The sequence below is a fragment of the Theobroma cacao genome, chromosome 6, assembly GCF_000208745.1.
Source record: "Theobroma cacao cultivar B97-61/B2 chromosome 6, Criollo_cocoa_genome_V2, whole genome shotgun sequence".
Lineage (NCBI taxonomy): Eukaryota > Viridiplantae > Streptophyta > Magnoliopsida > Malvales > Malvaceae > Theobroma > Theobroma cacao.
In genome coordinates this window covers 11,082,686-11,103,712 of record NC_030855.1, presented here as the reverse complement: position 1 = coordinate 11,103,712, position 21,027 = coordinate 11,082,686, and the positions used below count along the sequence as shown (strand labels likewise).

Sequence of the window (21,027 nt, the reverse complement as noted above, 5' to 3'; positions counted from 1 at the left end):
TTTTTTTACTATTATTATTTTTATTTATAATATTATGTAATTTAAAATTACTTTTTATACAAAAAAAGATACCTATGCAAAGTGGGGCACCACTCCAGTTGTATGTAAAGCTTTTATTTTTTTTTAACAATGCAAGCGTGACAATTTAAAATCAAACTTCTTGCAACTCACAACATATAACCAAACTTCTTACAACTCACAACAAATAAAGATAATAAATACTAAATAAAAAAATGGAAGTGAAAGATAAAACAAACTTGGAGCTATAAAGGTCAATTTTTATACGAATAGGTCAAATTGCACCATATTTTTTGGAGTAAGATGTTAAAATTTCAATATGTGTCGCCAATTTCCTTTTTTGATTATTTTTTCTTTATTTGATTCTCTCTCATGTCGAATATTCAATCTTTGCTTGCAAAAAATAGCCCATTAACCTTAAACACAAAATAACAAATTTTAATCATTACAACAAACTTTTTTTACTAACTAATCAAATCTTAAATTCTTAATTCAAAACCAAATACGATTCTCCCTCTTTCAATTCGATTGTTAATTTATTCTTTTGCGGAATTTTTTTTAGCCATTAAAAATAACGTATTTTTGTAAATAAGCCTCTAGATAATTTTAACCGTTTTTAGCCATAAGAATAGATTTTGAGACAAAAAATGCCCTTAATGAGCCATCTTCGTTGATGCGCACTCTCAAATAGGCAAAAAATGAAAAAATAAATATGTAAAGAATTTGCGAACATCTAATTTTGTGCAAAACATCCATTTTTTTTTACGAAGGTTGTGCAAAACAAAATAATGTTGTATGAGATGGTTTTTCAAAGATTTTGGACATGGTATTCAGATAATAGGAGAAGAGTAATATCAAACCGAAAGAGGAATCGATCGTGATGAATTGAAAGCTTGGAAATCAAAAATCCCTAATACAGTGGTGTATCGAAGGGAGAAAGATGTGAATCCAAAGTAGGAAATGGTCGTGCTATAGTAGGCCATATGTGAGACGGGTGTGGCAGGGTAGGATTTATTGTTTGTGAAACGGCATGTTGGGAATGTGTGACACGACATGGTGGGAATGTGTGACACGACTGTGACATGGCAGGGTTTAGAGTTTGTGACACGACATGTTTGGAATGTGTGACATGACTGTGACACGCCAAAGTTCAGAGTTGGTGACATGCCATGGAGGGAATCTGTGACATGCCAACGTTCAGAGTTCGTGACACGCCATGTGGGGAATCTGTGACACGCCAACTTTCAGAGTTGGTGACACGCTAGCGTTTAGAGTTGGTGACACGCCATGGAGGGAATCTGTGACATGCCAGCGTTCAGAGTTCATGACACGCCATGGAGGGAATCTGTGACACGCCAACGTTCAGAGTTCGTGACAAGCCATGGAGGCAATCTGTGACACGTCAGTGTTTAGAGTTTGTCAGACTCCATGGAGATCCGTGACATGGCAAGGTTTAGAGTGTGTGAGACAGCATGGTAATTGATGGGTGACACGACATAGTTTGAAAAAGGAAAAAGAAGCGGGCAAATAACGAGGAAACCAATTGGACTTCAACTGAATGAATTCAATAAATGAATATTTATAGAGGAAATTGTGAGGCCATTTCATTTTAATTAAATATTTTTCAGAAATCGCAAACGTCTGTGTTCTTCCTCATTCCCAAATATATCAGAGTGCTCGACTTTCTTCTTTGCAAGCTTGACGATACCATAACAACAATGTTGATTATCAGTGAAGAGGTCAGTCAGTCAGTCAATCTGAAAATAAAACTTTTAAAACTTTCTTCTGTTCGTTGATTGTTTGCTGGGTTTGTGTGATATGTTTGTGTTTTTTTAATCTTTTTCAATTGTTATGTTTAAACTGTTTTCTTCCCAGTTTTAGGGTCGTACGAAAGTTTTGAAATACAACAAATATGGCGTGTAATGGGTAAACTACTTTTTGAGGTTTTTAGCGTGTCACGACATTAGTTATTTTAGGACAGTTCGTGTAACGGGTCAGTAATTACACTGATTGACGTGTCACACGTCACAGATATTTTAGGCCAGTTCATGTAAAGACACAGGAATTATAGTGATTGGCGTGTTACAACATTTGACTTGATATGCATGGCGTGTTATAACATTTTACGTTATATGCATGGCGTGTTACCACATTTTACGTTATATGCATGGCATGTTACCACAGTTTACATCAGTTTACGTTTTATGCATGGCGTGTAACCACAGTTTACGTTATATGCATGGCGTGTTACCACATTTTTCGTTATATGCATGGCATGTTACCACATTTTACGTTATATGCATGACGTATTACCACATTATGGGTTAACTCACTCGTGCATGTGTGCCATGTTTTGCAGATGCAGTCCAGACAGTATGAGGATCTTGATAGTTTGCTTATTGTGCCGAGGAAGAAGTGGGTGTTCAATGTCGATATTACCACCCACTGTAAGTGGTTACAATTGTATTACATCAACAAAACTCTTAAAGAGAAAGAGGAGTACGATGCAGTAAAGCGTATGTGCTTCGGAATGCTGTTGGACGTATATCCGCAAGGCTACTTCTCCGCTGGTCTCCTGCATAACATCATGATCCGTTGAATCAATGTGACAGATTCAATGAAGCATGAGCTATGGTTTTGCATTGGCAAAAGCAAGGCTCGCATATCAAAGCAGGAGTTCTGCCTTATCACCGGACTGAAGTTTGGTCGAATGCCCGATGTGTTCACACGACCATACGAGGTTGTTACGGACGAAATTCATGCACGATACTGGGACGGGCAGCAGAGCGTTAAGCTGCAGGCGTTGCTTGATATGCTCCACGAAGGTAACTTTCAGCTACCAGGAGACGCGACAGAGATGACACTCATCTTGATCGCGAATAATATTTTATTTGGTCAAGACTATCGTAAAAGGGTGACGCCTTGGCTCTTGTCATTGGTGGAGGAAATTGACGCTTGGAATGTCTTCCCATGGGGTCACTATGTTTGGAGGCTAACCTTGGACTACCTTTTGAACGGGTTTGAAGTGCTTTCCTTGAACGTGTAGAAGGATCGTTTACGGTACATCATTTACAGATTACGTGGGTGATACAGGTACAGTCACGTAACATTTTTCATTTTCCTTTTGACATAATAATTTATGGTTGCAATCGTTTATCATTTATGGTCTGATAATGGTTACATTTGACTTACAGTTCTAAGGAATGAAGGCAATTTCGGCCTTGCGAAAGATAGTTGCCCCCTCTGCTCTGAAGGACAACGTCTACCCATGCATGTGCAGATGGCATTGTAACCAGAAGCCAAAAGACTTCTACAAGGCAATTGATATGTTGGAGTCATCTCAGTAAATGAGTGAACAACTACTAATTTCTGTTGTGAATTTGTATAATAATTTTTCCTAAAATTTAATTAGAATCCTTATTTTGTAGTTGTGGGCAGTGAAGACTTTGGAGCCCACCCCGGATGAGGCTAGTCGGGATTATTTTGTGGACATCGATGTCTCGTTATCTGAGGGCCACCAATACGTGCCAATAGGGAACATGCAGGATTGGACGGACTGGGGCTTAGGTGGGAGGGAAAAGAGGAGAAACATGCAACACAAAAGAGCCACTAGTGCCATAAAGTGGAGGGGCATCGCCGCTGCTGTCATTGATGAGCTGTCGGTCCTCGAGTTGATGGAGGAAAGTGACAACCATGGCAATGGTAGTGAAGAGCCGGTAAAGACGGTTCTAATAGTTTGTCTTCAATAATTTCATATGTGATTATCGAATAACATATTTGTGTTTGCAGTTAGACTATGCGACAACAGTTTCACAACCACCGAGAGGTCCTCTTCAGACTCACAATGTTAACGATGAGTCGGTAAGGACAGTTATAATGGTTTGTGTTCAACAATTCCATATGTGATTATCGAATAACATATCTGTGTTTATAGTTGGACCATGCGATGATAATTCCTCAACCATTGAGAGGTCCTCCTCAAACGGACAATGCTAACGACCAGTTGGTAAGATCAGTTCTAACGGTTTGTGTTCAATATTTTCACATATGTTTATCGAGTAACACAGTAATTTATGTTATTGCAGTTGAGGGAGGCGACGACAGTTGCTTAACCAACGATAAGTCCTACTCAACCGCAAAGTGGTAATGAGCAGCCAGTAAGGATATTAAAGTTGTAACAGGTAATGTTCAACAATTTCATATATGATTATTGAATAACATAGTAATATATGTTATTGTCGTTGACCCATTAGACAAGAGTCAATGACGGAGTAGTCACGAAGTGTCAGGTGCGACGGATCATGCACCGGTATAAAAAAGACATGTCAGAGTTGAAGGCTTTGATTCAGTCGTTGACTCTAGCGATGCAGACGTTTGAGGACTGTGTCGTTGCTCGGATTCTAGACAGCCTGAAATCACAGGTACGTTATTCTATATTTACTCATATATTGGTCGTTTACATTAGTAGGTGTAGTTCTATTATTTGTTCTCGATTTATGGTTTGTGGTATTATATGAGCTAACGGATTTTCCCATTTGTCTCATTCTGTAGGTCGGTCCTTCATCTCACGGTGCTGGTGAGGACCACGATGATGTTGATGATGGGCAGCATGATGATCCTGGTCTGCACATTCACGATGACGTAGTTGGTGCTGACGGAGTCCCTGTTCTTGAGGTCTATCCGGATGATGCTGTTCACGGTGCTGGTGAGGACCACGATGATGCTAATGATGGGTAGCATGATGAACCTAGTTTGCACATTCACGATGACGTAGCTGGTGCTACTAGAGACCCTATTCCTGAGGCTGATCTGGATGATGTTGTGGTAGGGGATGTGACCCTTCAATCACATGATTCTGAAGGAGACCCTGTTCTTGAGGCGGATTCAATTATCAATGCATCTGTGGGAGGGGAAGGGAACCTTTACTCAATCGTGGCTGAAGGAGAGCATCTTCTTCCTCAGGTCGAAGCATTAGTCTAGGTAGCAGCAGGAGGGGACCATCTTCCTCAAAGCACTCCTGAAGCCAACTGCTCACGGTTATCGTCACTAGAGTCATCTGATGTCCATTATTGTGCATCACAAATTTCAGACCCAACGGAACGAGCACTAGTGAAAATGGCGAGCAAATACAAGGCAAGCCCATACATTGACCCCTCAATGAGCCGTGGGGATGTTAAGAGCACAACGGTCGAAGCCTATGAAGCTTTCAAGAAAGACGAGTGCGTGAGATAAGCACATAAATAACATTGCAAATACTATTTTTTAATGAAACATTAATCCACCAAGGCATTTCTAACTCATTCTATTACATATACAGGTGTAACATCGGGATCTTAGGGGATCAAGAGGCTGACTTTTTCACAACATTAGAGGATCTTAAAGAAGAAATGAGTAGTGAACATATAGACGCATGCCTCAACGTAGTTTGTAAGCGGATGACAGGGCTGAAGTCAAAATTGTACACTACCCGTGCATGCGTGGTTGACACGATATTCTTCATAAGTTTATTTGAAAATTTTTAAATTATGAAAATACTAAGTTTTTGATTGTATTAAGTATAATCTAATGTATACATGCTTCACAAGACACCATCTATATGCTACACACCTCATTTCCAACAGAAGATGTGTCAAGCCCATCTCTATGATATACTTGCCATGTCAGTCATGTACTTGATAGCATGTTTGCATCTAAGTATGCAGATGCCTCAAAAAATCGTTAAAAGTCAGTATTGTACCTAGTGGTACAATTAAGTTGATTAAAGCCTCGAACTAGTCCAAATAGAGATTTTAAGATGCATTTGAGAGTTATTGAATCTTAAAATGTCTTAATATAGTGATTTGGAGTTCGAGGATTGATTTGGAGTTTAGTCGGGAATTTTAATAACGTAGGGGCAAAATGGTCATTTTGCCACCCGAGAGCAAAATTGGAATTTTGGATGAGATTTTTGACCAAGTTTGACTATTTGGAGTATAATTTGAAATTGTGGAGTGAAAAATTTCAATTTTGACATTTTTCGAGTATAAGGGCAAAACGATCATTTCACATGTTCATGAGGACGTAATTGAAATTTTACACCACAATGACACTTGTCAAGCTCATGAATTTCACCTATTATCACTTTATGCTTTGGATAATTATGGGATTACATGTGGTGGTGAGAAATTACTTAATGGTTAAGTTTTTAATCATGGACCAATCAAATGGTGACATGTGTCAAGCTTTAATATTTTTATGATTTTCCTTTATAAACCGACTTAAGCTTCTCCCATTTCACTCTTATGGCCGGCCAAGTAAGGGAACAAAGAGAAAAAGAGAAGAACAAACCCTAGGAAGGAAAAATTCAAGAGAAATTGTTGGATTTCAAGGAATCAAGCAAGTAAAGGTAAGATTTTTAATTTTAGCTTGTGATCTACCTTTCCCATGCATTCTTTTTCATTCTCCATGACTAAAATTCAAGTTTTCAAGAGGGAACCTTTGCTGGCCAAACCTAGAGAGAGAAAAGTTTTGGTGATGAATTTTGCTAGATTTCATAATATCCTAGTGTTTTTAGTCATTTTGTGATGTTTGGAAGGAAAAACAAGCAAGAAAATCACATGTTCTTCAACCACCCTCATTTGGCCGAATTTTCTATAGGGCATGTTAATGATGGATTTGGTTGTAATTCATGTTATTTAGCTAGGAATTGATGAATTATGGTGTTGGATATCGAAACCGGTTATTGAAAAATATAGTTCCTTTAGAAAATGGCTTAATGGAAAAAGAGAAAATCATAGTAAATGGACTTCGATTTGATTCCTAATGATATATATATGGATTTACAAGACTGTGTAGACATTGATTAGTATGTTAGTTCGGAATCGGAATGAATTTTGGAAAATGGTGAAGTTAGTCAAAAATCAAGTTCATTGTAATGCTTTGGTGTATTAGATTATTGGAAGTGTAATGAATATATTTGGAGTTGAATCCGATGTTTTGGTTAAATCAATGGTGTATAGTTTGAATTAGGTCGAATACAAATTCATTTTGATCACAATTGAACCTACGTAGAACACCGTCTTTAAGTGATTATCCGAACATTTCTCATTCAACTTTATGCATTCATATATAGTCTGAAATAGTTTTATAACAATTTGACACCAATGTATTGAATTACGTACCGTGTATTGTGTATAGGTAGTGAGCCCTCTGGTAAGGGTAAGGATATCGTACACGAGGATCAAGAATAGGAGTACTCCATACTCCTGTTATTGTGGGTAATCAGACTTTCATCTTAACTATCTAAAGCAGTTTATACTCGTTTTTATGTTTTAAAGAAAAATGAATTTAAATTGCAAACTATTATGTTTTATAATTGAAGTGTTGATTAAACGAAATGAGATTTATAACTTGTTTTGAAATTGAATACTAGTTTTGGAAATTGAGTAAGTCGAGACTGTATACTTGTATTATATATATATATACATGATTTGAATTGATGGCTTATGAAATTGTGGTAGCATGAATGGCTGAAATTGTCGTTTTGTGAATTATATAAATTGTTTTGTCTTACATTGACAGGTTGGATAGTACTATATTAGCCATGTTATGCTGTCGAAATTTTATTGATTTGGTGGGTTATGTATTTAGCTTACTGCAGTGGGCGGGTTTTTGTGGACCAGCCTATTAGAGGGGCACGGTAAACCTCATTATATTTTACCTTAGTATGAGAGGCATGGAGGGTATCTCCTAAGGTAAAGTTTAGAGTTCACTTCATGTCGAACCACCAAGTGAAAATGAAACTCAGTCAACGCCAAGGAACGACTATGTTTTTAAACGTGAAAACATGTTTTATGGGTATATGTCGTTTTAACATCCTTGGCGGACTCGGTTGGATGCTTGGGCCAAGGTGTCACCCAGTACGAGTTTTGGCACAAGCCAAGTTTTAAGAGAGTCATAAGCCTTACTAATTATTTTTGATGAAATGTAATTGTTTTATATGAATTGAAATGAGTTTTGAATGTTATGAATTATATTATGATGGGATGATTTAACTATCTCCATTTAGTTGGCTTTATATGTTATAGATGAAATTTGCTTACTCATTGGGTTTATAAAAACTCACCTTTTTTTTTTTACCCATTCTAAGCTCAGGATAGTCTGTAGACAGTCGATTTCGTCGAGGGTTGCTTTTGGAATTGCATCCTTAGAAATCGAAGGTCTACGGTCTTGTATGTTTTCAAATTTTTTGGGGCCCACATGTCATTGTAGAATATTTTGTATACCTGGCTGCGTGTGCCACTGTATGTATGAATTTATTTTGCTCTTATGCTACAAAAATTGTTTATGCAAGATTCTATAAATATTGTTTTATAAGAAAATGAAATATTTTTATTTAGTTTGATTAGCCATCATTTCACTTCAAATCGATGATTTAGATAATTAAACTTATTTTTAGATATGAAATGTATATTTTTTTATTTATTTATTATATTTTAACAAGTTTCAAAAGTTTTGGGTAAAATGGCCAAAATACTCTTGTGTAGTAGAAATTACTTTTTGATCGTTTTGATTTGAAAATAGTCTATATTCTTTCAAAACATGATATTTAATAACTGTTACTTATAGGGGTAAGGAATAGCCTTGAGAGGTTTCAGTTGGCATTCCGGGTAAGGAATGTCTATCAAGACATTGCGGCGGTTGTCACGGGCTCAAAGAGAGTACCGGGTCGTGACAAGATGCCTGGTCGACTATGAAAATTCCATATAAGTTGCGGGCATATGTGGAGAGTGAGAAGCCGACATACGGTAAAAAATGGGAAGATGTCGATTTCATCCTCGCGCCTTGCCTTGTGGGTGGGTATTGGGTGGTAGCGAATATCGACTTGGTGAGGTGGACAATCAAGGTGGTGGACTCCGCATGAACTTCGGATGCTAAGGATAACAGAGTGCGAGCGGCTCATATGACACCCCTTACGATAATTATGCTAATCATCTGCCACTAAGTCGGTTATTTCAACAAAACACGCCGAAAGGCACGGGATTTGATGTCAATGCCATTGGACATTCATTTGCCAAAAGCTAAAGTGCATTGACAGGATGATAGTGTCAGTTGCGGTATGTTCATGATAGTGTACATTGACGATATCTTGCAATCAGAATCGATTAGAGTTAAGCAGAATATGATTGCAAATATGCGTCGCCAATACGCTCTAGAAATTTTTTCCAAAAGTTGTGAGATTGAACCCTGAACATATCGACCCTTGTTTGTACATTTTTTTTGTATATACAATTAATTTTATTAATTTTAATATTCGTACATTTTATACATGACTTTTTCTTTCTTAATTCAAACATAGTGCCTTGAAATTAATACTGCAACCACGTGGCGTGTCACCCCTGAAAAACTAGAAGAAGTCAACGTGTCACCTCAAGTGCTGGTTCCACTCAGCGTGTCACCACAAGATGGGGCGTGCCGTGTCACCTCACAATACTACAAGAAGTCAGCATGTCACCACCGAAATCTGCATGCACTAAGCGTGTCACGCCAAGTATATGGTTCCACTCAGTGTGTTACCACAAGATGGGGCGTGCAGTGTCACTCCATAATACTGCAAGAAGTCAGCGTGTCACCATCAAAATCTGCATGCACTCAGCGTGTCACGCCAAGTATCTGGTTCCACTCAGCATGTTACCACAAGATGGGGCGTGCCGTGTCACTCCACAATACTGCAAGAAGTCAGCGTGTCACCATCGAAATCTGCATGTACTCAGCGTGTCACGCCAACTNGTGTCACCATCGAAATCTGCATGTACTCAGCGTGTCACGCCAACTATCTACTTCCACTCAACGTGTCACCACAAGATGGGGCATGTCGTGTCACCCCACAATACTGCAAGAAGTCAGCATGTCACCACCGAAATCTGCATGCACTCAGCATGTCACGCCACGTATCTAGTTCCACTCAGTGTGTCACCACAAGATGGGGCGTGCCGTGTCACCCCACAATACTGCAAGAAGTTAGCATGTCACCATCGAAATCTGCATGAACTCAACGTGTCACACCAACTATCTGTTTCCACTCAGCGTGTCACCACAAGATGTGATTGACATCTACCAATTACAGTGTAATCTCAACCCCCAAACCACATGATCAAAAAATGCCATGTGGCATTTCTTTTATTAGTTTACAATAATATAATTTTGAGGAATTTTTACGTTATATTTCAATTTTATTTTTAAAATGTTTTAATTTAATAAAAAATAATTATGATGATTCATAGATGAAATTTGATTGGATGATCCATAAATTTTTTAAATTTGTTTGGTCAAGTCATGTGTTTTAATCTTAAATTTCATATGATATGTTTTTAATTAGTCCATAATTTCCTCTTTTTATACTTGCATCCTTTGAAGTAAACTCCTTGGTATTAATAAGATAAAATAAACGTTGTAATTCAAAAATTACAAAAACAAATTGAATATTGGGATTTAGAAAGCTACTAAAGTTAGATGAATTAATTTTATAGATTGTAAGAGATTTGATTGTAAGAACATAAAAGGTTAAATCAAATGAAATAGAAAGGAATTAAATTAAATCATTAATTGTTTAATACAAGTCATAATAAAATGTGAGAAAGGGGATAACAGTATAGGGACTTCGCAAGTCTACTTAATGTTCAGAACTATGGACAAAATGAAATTAATAATCAAATAATATATTTACAAAATTAATAAAAAAAATAAAGATTCATCTACAAGAGGAAACTAACAAACACAAAATCCAAATATGAATGAATGTAAGATACTGCAAGAGCAAATTGTGACATAGGTATTGCACATGGGTTACACATATAGTTAGGTCGACAAGCTGTCTTCATCCACAAGACACCTTACATTTTCAGACATTGTCCTTCGTATTGGACAGTTGTTGCGTGTGTGATTGGTTTATCTGCAACTTGAACATGCTTTCGGTTTACGCACTCATGGAGGCACCGATTGACTTGGAGATGGTGGCGGATTTTTGGATGGAATTGCAAATGGGGATGGGTAATTCTGTCTGTTATGCCCGTATCTCTTGCATTGCGAACATCTCTGTGCTCGACTGTCTTCACCGGCCGATGGAATCCTTCTTCTCCTAAGTTTTCTCGTTTGGCCTTGCCAAGGTGGTGGCAACATGACAATTGTTTCACATGAGAAGGATGTCCCACTCAGTAGGATGCCCTACCGGGTGAATTGACCCCACATAACCCTCCACCAAAACTGTTGTCTTGTAGTAGTCAGCGTAGAATTCAATGGCTTCACGTTTGCATTTACTGAAAAATACAATGATCTCAATGTTCAAGCATAATGTAAATAATATGTCAATTAGGGTTTAAATAAGAAATAAAGATATTCTGACCTTATTGTTGCAATGGCATGGTTGCATGGCAGTAAATCTATTTGGAACTCACAACATGAACACGTCTTCATGGACAGGTTTACAAGTCCGTCCATCTTCCTGTCTTTAACTTTGAACTCCACTCGATTGATAGGTTTAACCACAAAGCAATGTGCATCATTGAACTATTTGCTCAACTGCTTGGCAACCCAAGGGCTGAGAGGCGTGGTCACCTTGACGGCCTCCTCGTACCCGTCATGGAACCAACGCTGGAACATGTCTTTGATGAACTCGATCAAAACGGTGATTGGCATTTGTCTTGCATGCTTCAAGCATGAGCTAACACATTTCGCAATGTTAGATGTCATCATTTGGTATCACTTTGCTGGTGAACAGGTACGTGCCCATCTCTTAGGGCCTATTCTCATAAAGTCAGCATGGGCTCCCGCGTGAATCTGTTTGAGCTGGTTCATATGTCTGTTGAAATCGAAAACTTTATAGCAATCTCATGCAAGGGTGAAAATCATAGAAAAGTCGTTGCTCTTGAACTTGTTTTCAAAGTTTTTCTTCAAGTGGTACCCGCATAAATTGTGGTGCGCTTCTGGGTATGCATTTTGGATTGCTTTCTTAATGTCGAGATGCTGATAAGAAATGAATATAGTGTTTTTAGGACAACTAACCGCATCACGCAGCTTGCTAAGAAACCACGTCCATTAGTCTTCATCCTCAACATGGCCGATGCCAAACGTAACTGAATATACGCACTCGTTCGCATCTTTGCATACAGTGACAAATAGAACACCTTTGAACCTGTCTTTCAGATGTGTCGCATCAATTGCAACCGTAGGACGTATTACATCCCTAAACCCCTGAATACAAGCCCTGTATGCCCAAAAACAATATTTGAATCTTTCTGCCTCATTAGTAGCCACTGTAGTGACTGTGCTGGGATTTTCTTGTTCCAACATATAAAAATATGAGGGTAGTAGTCAAAATGATTCCTCCGGAGGATCGAAAACAAGCCTATCTACATACTCCTTCACTTGTCAGGCCTTACCATATAGGCATTCCAATCCTCACTGAACCCTCATCTTAGTAATTATGTCTTTAGGTCTCAATGCTACATCATTAGCTTGAAGCTTGTGTGACATAAGTTCACCAATTATCTTTGCACTTGTGGTTGCAAATCGCCCTTGCAAACTATCGACAGTACACTTGTGTACTTTGTGGAATGTCTGAACTTGCCAATATTCTCCTCCTTCGGGTAACTTCGTTGCACGCACACTGAACTTGCATGCCTTGTCCTTGCAACCAATCTCATAATGAGCTTTACATGACCTTTTTACTCTTATCCCAAACTGCTCTTTTAGAGCCAACATATTCAAAGCTCATTTTAACTTGACTTTCGAGGAAAATACTCTTTTTTTGTATAAGCGATCATCAGCACATGTTGACTCCTCAGTTGTAATTGTTTGGAAGGAGAACCTTTTTGCACTTGAAATTACTTACGTACTAGATATCCCTTCATTTCCCTTTTCCTGATAACTGTCATGGAGCAATGTACCAGGGGAACGAATCCCGTTCTCATCAACGATGGGGTTATTGTATATGGGGTCATCACATTGAACATCTCCTACATCAACACCTAAAATAGGTTCCGTTTTGCCTTCAACATTATTGTAAATTGGAATGCCACTGTCATAAAGACAGTCCTTGTTTGAACTTTCATCATGCCATTCATCAGGCCCATCATCCGAATTGTCATCAAATCTATCTTCATCAGCAGGGAACAAATCCTCATTTCCCTCATCAGATGCAGTATTATCCTCGAGTGTTGCAGTGTGACCCTCCAACGTCGCAGTGTTGTCCTCAAGTGTCGCATTCTCATTTGAAAATGTCATTACACCCTGTATAGTTTCACCCGATTGTTGCATTTGTTGGACACAAGTAACTAATTGGTTCGATGCACATCCTGATCGAAATTATGCAGCCAACTGTTCTGTGAATGTCGTGTGTCTACTGGGCTGCACAAACTCTTTTGCATACGTCAATTGCCATTGTTGTGGGTTACAGACCAAATGCTGTGGTATATGTGAAGCATTGTATATCTCATTTTGATTGAGATTACCATGTTGTTCAGCTTCTTCATGTGACATAACATTTGTTTGGCGTCCCTTAATGCTAACATACACAATCGGAACATTCCTCTGTTCTAGCAGAATTAATGCAACATCCTCATCGTCCTTGATAATTGGCCGTGATAGCTCTCTGGGTGTACTGATCAATGCATATAACTCAATCTTGTCAATTTTTGAGTTTACCTCAACAACATATTCAACCAACTACATCAATCCCATAAACGACAAATCACTCCTAACCCCCCGTATTCGTGACTCACCACCCTTGTAAATGCCATCCACCCATTAACCACCGTGTCTTATCACAAGTCGCACAATTGGAACCCCACCGAAATTTTGAAATCAACAATAATTTGTCAATCATTTAACACATTAAATGACATGCCGTGCTCTAGAATTTGTCAATCATGTTGTAACACGCCATGCATATAACGTAAACTGTGGTAACACGCCATGCATATAACGTAAAATGTGGTAACACGCCATGCATATAACGTAAAATGTTGTAACACGCCATGCATATAACGTAAATTGTGGTAACATGCCATGCATATAACGTAAAATGTTATAACACGTCATGCATATAACATAAAATGTGGTAACACGCCAACGCTGACACGCCAATGACTATAATTATTGTGTCCTTACACGAACTGGGCTAAATTACCCATGGCGTATGACACGCTAATTAGTGTAATTATTGACTCATTACACGAATTGCTCTAAAATAACCAATGTCGTGACACACTAAAATAACGCTAACACATGTTATAGATGCATGGCGTGTAACAACTCTGGGCAATGTTTCTAATTCATGTTCTAATTTACACCAAATGTTTCAGAAATTTATGTGTTGAAGCAATAAACCCAAAAACATACCTTGATGTCATCTTTGTTATAGGGCCTGTTAATTTACGACAATATGGCCAGATTCCGAGAGATAGACCACAGCCCGATGACGATGGTGCTCAACAGAGAGTTGATAGAGCTGATTTAGTTAAGAAACTTGAGAGAATTAATGATGATGGTGCTCAACAGAGAGTTGGCAGAGTTGAGATAGTTCGGAGAGTTGAAAGAGAAAGATAACTGAGCTCAAACAACTAAGCATTTATTTATTTTTATTTTCTTTTTGACGGAAGGGAGATATCGGAACCCTAATTTGAAATGATGTTTTTAAGGGCATTTTGGTCTACTCATGCTTCTTTTTGGCTAGAAACAAATAACTTTATATGAGTATTTATTTCTGAAATCACCTTATCAAAAGGTCAATTTCTCACATTTTCCTCTATTTTTTTTTGTTTTTTCTACTTAATCTTCTTGTTAATATTGGTTGTTAAGAAAGCTGTATGCAAAGACCTTCTCCATCTTACCATATCAGAAAACTATCGAAACCTAGTGCCCTGAAACCCTTGTTGACCATTCCTCGCTGCTGCTCCATCTCCTCCATATCTACTTGCAAAAAAGCTCTCAACTTGCTCTCCCATTTTTTTTTTTATTTCTTTCATTTTAAATGCATTGAAAGGTAAGAATAAACATAACTTGATTATAATTTAACATAAATAAGTAAGATGCACCGTAAAGTTAAAATTAGTCTTTCTAAAATTTTAACTTAAATGTATAAGAATAAAGGTAACAAGTTATATCATTTATTGTAAACATAGAAAAACCCAATAATTATTTCTTTGTGTAAAATATTTAAAAGTAATTTGTATTCTTGAACAAGTTAGATAAGGTGGAAATTATAATTTAACATTAAATGAGTGGGAATATAGATATAATTAAGTTAGAAAAAGTAATAGAATTTTTTTTTTTGTTTTTACGTGGTGTTAGAATATTAGGTTAGAATTTGATCGTGCAAAACACGATTCATTTTCATTCTTGAAGGAATCAACCAACGGATTGATTCATTCATTCTTATTCAATTTCAAATTCATATTGTCAATTTCCTCAAATCCTTGATTGATTGTCTCACCGATTGAAGATCCACATTCACCTTTCTTCCTTCATCATTCAGACCGTCACGGTTGTGTAGTACTCACATTAAAACTTACTTCAAATAATTATTTAACCAAGAGCCATTCATTTAGCCTTAATATTGTTCATATTGTTTACCTGTTAAGCTATTTAATCAATTTTTTTTTCTTAAGAAAATGTTTTTATTTAACTTAGTAAGATCGACCTTAGTGTAAACAAATCATGTTCATATTATTTACAAAATTGAATCAGCTTTTTCCCTTTCTTATATTGTCTGATTATTATTCTCTTCAATGATAATCTATTCTTTTGTTTTCCCTTTTTTTCTGAATCATAACTATTATATTAATAGATTTGTTATTTAATATGTTGATTAATGGATTGATTTAATAATATGACGCATTTATATGTATTTAAGATATCGCTTATATTTACAAATAAATCTTTCCTGAAAATCATATTAAATAAAATCAATCAAAAGATCTATGCTCGGATCAGATTAAATCAAATGCGAATTATAAATATATATATCAGGTCTAGTATATTAAAAATAATAACCCAATGTTGGGTCGAGGCAGGCAAAAAATCGTCTGACTATTACCTTATTTTCCCGTCATTTATTTGGATAGAATTTATTAAGATGAACATTTTATGGTAAGCTTCAAAAACTTTAATGATCAACATGGGATAAATTTCTTTTCAGAAAAACAAAACTTGGGATAAATTAAAGTTTTGATGAGGAAAGTGGAGGGCCATCGGCTAAACCCAAACACACATGACTTGCAATGGAAGAAATAAATAAGGAGAACCGGTTTATTGCACTCCACTGTAGGTAATTTGCTTCAATTGTTTCACCTTCTCAAAGTCAGGGCCATGGAAATTTTTCTCCACCTCCCAAGCAAGTTGAGACATACCATTAAATGAGGACTTAGCACCCTTCTCATCAGTCACTTCCTGGGGAAAAGGAATTCGTACATCAAATACACCTTTCTGAGGAGAGTAAATACGTACGTCAAATCCAAGACGATCGACCCATATCATCTTTGCTTCCAATACCTGCTATGCCATATGGAATCCCATAGAAGTATTAGACAAAATTAAATCTGAATCTACATTCCAGGTAATAGGCAAGCATGCAACTTCAGTGTCATTGGGACTTGTAAGATGTAATGAATCCCAGTGAAATAGTGGCTTTCCATTGTCCAGAACATGCTATTACAAGCTAACAGACTTTTAGTCTTTCAGAAGAACATAATAAACATGTGAAATCACACATCATAAACTTTTGCAGCATGTATCTCGGTGAAGAAACCAAAGCCAAAATGAAATTTGTAGAAAAAAGAGACATTGTAGGTAAAGATGCATTACGTAAGGCAAGTGAAATTATGTCTCTCAAACTCATATTTATCATCAACCTTTACACAAATCCAAAACCGGAAGACTATGATCAATTACAAATTGAGTAAGGCAAATACTAGAGTTTCCAACATTGTCCAAACAATTATAAATTCATAAGGAGACCTTAAACAGTTTTACAACTGTAAGTGTCATTTTAAAACAGCATAACAGCTACTAATAACAGATCATGATGCAGATGCTCAACTAATGTCTTCCACTATTGGTTAAAGATGATACTCCAATTCTTGGCAGCAGATAAAACTCAAGACACAATATTTAAATTCCTTCCTAACCGCACTGACTGTAACCAAATATAAACTCTCTTAACAAATCTCAAGACAAGATTAGTTGAGGTTCAGGATATACTTTGCTATGACTCTTTCACAGAACCAAGAGCCATAGCATACTTCTTTTCCATTTGCATTCAACTGGTTTAATTTGACATAGTGTAGGCCATACATTACTTAAAGACATAGGATAAGAAAGTTGACAGAAAGGTAAAAAGGAGTGCAAGAAAAGAACTTTGGAATTAGATTTCCTAAGGGAACTATAATAATGAAACTTTAAGCAAAATACACCCTCTCAATTTTTAGAGAAAAATAAAAGGATGGCAATGCAACTGATTTGTGGATTTATACAAAATACGAGATAAGCAGGACTCAACACTGATGTAGAAAATTATCTAGAAAAAAGTTTATTATGGGTGGATATGAACCTGGAAGTCCAAATCAACATATATATTGCAAAAGCGGAGGACATCTTCCATGTTATTGGTATTAATTTCTTTGACAATCCCTTCAGCAAAGTCCCGAAGTGGATCAGGATTTGCATTTCTATAAGCTGATGAAGTGACCCATACACCATCCTGCAAGAGTTACAGGCAGCATTTTTACTATAAAATTAATACAATGAAGTATATTCCGATTAATTAAAATAAAACATTCTAACAGAAGTCAGTAGGCTACAAATTATTACACATAAAGCATACAAGACAGCAAATTCTCAGTATACCTCATTGAAGTCTTCCATCTGAAGTACTCTTTCCGCATCAACAATATACAGACTGTCTTCATCTGCAACTTCTCCAAACCTCTTCTTCCACACTGAATGAAGCCGCTGAGGGAGAAATATTCAATTTAGAATTCAAACAGAAAATTGATTTAGGCTCAGACCCTATTCTAACAAAGAGGGATGAAGAGGGGCAAAGAGATAAGTGCTAAGCACCATGTAGGCAGAAACAGGAAACACATCAAATGTTAGTCTCCCACCTGTAAGAGGCATGCAGAGGGTGCAATATTCAGTTTAAATCCAAATAAGAAAATTGATTTAGGTTCAGAGCAAATTCTCAGAGAGAGAGAGAGAGAGAGAAAACAAGGGGGCGGGGGGAGGAAGATGATTGCCATCACTTACCTCTCATTTTCATCTATTAACCCACCAGCCATAACCATAATTATTTCAGCCATCACCCAAAATTCATAGGAAAAGCATACAAAATGTTTGGACTTATTCAATACCAAAAAGTGAAAAAAAAAAGTTGAGAATAATTTTCAATACAATGGGCAACAAGAAAACTCAATCGGACCTTAAACTTTAAGAAAGTCTTATAGCTTTCAAACACACACCAAGAGAAAAAAGAAGTCATGTAGCCGAAAAAAGAAAATAGAAATTCCACTCAAGTTCTATCCTCAACATAAATTTCTTTCACTATTCCTGTTTATGTTAAGCTTACATGATTTTTGCAAAGAGGAGCTTGCTTGAACCAAAAATGAACCAAGTGGTCAACACTTAGGTATAGTAACTACAAGTTTCACCAAAGGAGAAATGAACACTTCATTCACCACAAAGCATTGCTCAGATTGCAAGTTTTAGGGCATAAAATTAAAGAGAGGAAGATTACAGCATCCACGGACACACAACTGAGATCTTTTTTATTCTTAGCTTTACTTTTGTTCTTGATACATATGTAAGTTAGCATATTTCTTTCATTTTGACACTTACGATTTGGTTTTATTGAATTTGACCTTTATTTTATTTAATTATTTAATAATTAGAAGCACCTTTGCAAATATGTTTGCCAAATAGTTTATTTACAAAAGTACTTCAACAGACTTTTAGTAATCTTAGTCCTTCACAGCATTATCACAAATACATTACAACCTATAATGCTTCAGATCAAGTTTACAAAACGGCCATCTTAACTTTTCTTTACAGCATTTCTGGAACCTTTCTACTTAGACAACACTTAAAAAGAGAAGCTCTGGGCTAAACAAGCTCTTCATTTGAAAACCCAATCAGCTTCAGCTCAAGTTATTTGTATTCAAATCTAGAAACCACAGGACAATTGATAAACTACTTGAAATATTTGGATTCTAAAAAATTTAAAGTTCACCTGATTAAAAGTCAATATCAAGTACGGCTATGAATCCGACACAAACCAACACCATACACAAGGGCCAAGGCAGACGTAATCATAAAGCATCCATTTGTGTTTGAGAAAGTTGTGGCAGCTTGTAAGCAGCGAGCTATCCTATCTACTCAATTTGTCCCCAAAACATAAAATATTACTGGACTTATCATTACCATTACGAAACAATGTAAGATGGTTGATGTCTCAAATATTAGTCTCGGAATACTGTCCCAAAAACTTCAGCCACATAGATATGGTAAGTTGTCCTCTGCAAGTTATAAAGCAATGTCAACTTTCAAAACAGAAAAAAAACTTACCCTCAAAACCGTTGCATCTGCTGATTTGTCAAGACTGCCCTGTATCGTGCACTGAGGAGTCCGCAATCCACACTGCTCTAACTGATTGAAAGTAAATTCTATCAATTTAATCACTTCAAATATACATGTAAAACATGTCACTGTCCCTCCAAGAATATTCGCATTACATTTTTAACTTTGAACTCTTCAAAACTACAAATTCAGCACTTTTTGCTGCTCCAAGTAAAACAAAAAATACCAAATGCTACCTGTATGAAATAAATTGACAGATATGTGGATACAGAAAATTGACCTGAACATGGAGGGTTGACCGCTTATCAACAGAGAGCTGCCTAGAAGCCTGATCCAAGCACAAAACAGGGGTCCCCTCAGCATCCACAGCAAAGCGTACACCAACGCCGAAGGGCCAGCCATCTTGGGCTAGCGTGGAGAGGGTCCCCATACAAGACAATTCCATGATGGTCCTGGAAACCTCGGCTGGAAATGGCTTGTGGTTGGCATGGGTTGTTGTTGGGTCTGAAACAGTGGAAAGCGAGCATAGCGTCAAGGAGATTCTGGGAAATGGGGTTTGTTTTGGAGGAAGGGATTTGGGTTTTGGAGGAAAGAGTGGAAGGAGAAAGCGGGTTGACAAGGGTTGAGTTTGGAGATTCATTTTTGCATTGATCTCCCAACAACAGATAGATAGATAGCGTTGGTGTCTTTGTCCTGCGTTGCTTCGTTGCTCTTTCCGAGTTATGAGGGGCGTAATTATAAAAGAGTACGCTGTTTATTGTTAAAGCATAATTAATTATTCAGACATTTGCAAGGACAAAACAAAACCTATTTAAAATGTTTATTGGAAGCTTGTTCCGTAAAATATAATAAAATAATTATTTTATGATAATAAAATAGAGTAAGAAAAAAATAAAATAATTATTATTTAATTTAATTCATAAAATATAATAAAAAAATTAGTATTATGACTTACTAGAGTTAGACCCGTGCTTCTAGGGACGAAACTAGTCAATTGTTGTTGGGAGATCAAACACAGAAGAATAAAGATTAAAAATTTTAAAAATTAATATGTTAAATTTAATCAATAATCAAAATATTGGTAATAGAAATATAAAATTAAATTAAAAACTAGAATGTGTAAAATATAAATAATTAAATTGGTCTTGGTGCTACAGCTTGTGGGAGAACATTTGTCTGAAACACTAGTTGTGAGGCAAGTTGGTAGACATATGGATTTTGAGCAATATTGCCCATATTTGGATAGAATGGTTGATATGGAGGGTATGGATGGCATGGATTGAAATTGTGAGTTTGTTAGCCATTGTATGCAACTGCTTGTATTTCCCTTCCTGTTTCTTGGATGTGTTCCCTTTTCTTGAGCTGGTAGCTTCATGCCTTTCAATTTTGCCATTTTTGATAGCT

The 21,027-nt window shown here is 36.8% G+C and overlaps 1 protein-coding gene across 1 annotated transcript; it reads right to left on the bottom strand.

The window, feature by feature from the left end:
* On the bottom strand, positions 16,081-20,368 carry LOC18595672 (glutamyl-tRNA reductase-binding protein, chloroplastic). The gene is made up of 5 exons (XM_018123998.1): positions 19,904-20,368; positions 19,612-19,692; positions 17,899-18,003; positions 17,603-17,752; positions 16,081-16,545 (listed from the first exon to the last, which is right to left on the bottom strand). The coding sequence occupies exons 1-5, from the start codon at positions 20,261-20,263 to the stop codon at positions 16,303-16,305; spliced, it is 939 nt and encodes a 312-aa protein (XP_017979487.1). The 5' UTR covers positions 20,264-20,368; the 3' UTR covers positions 16,081-16,302.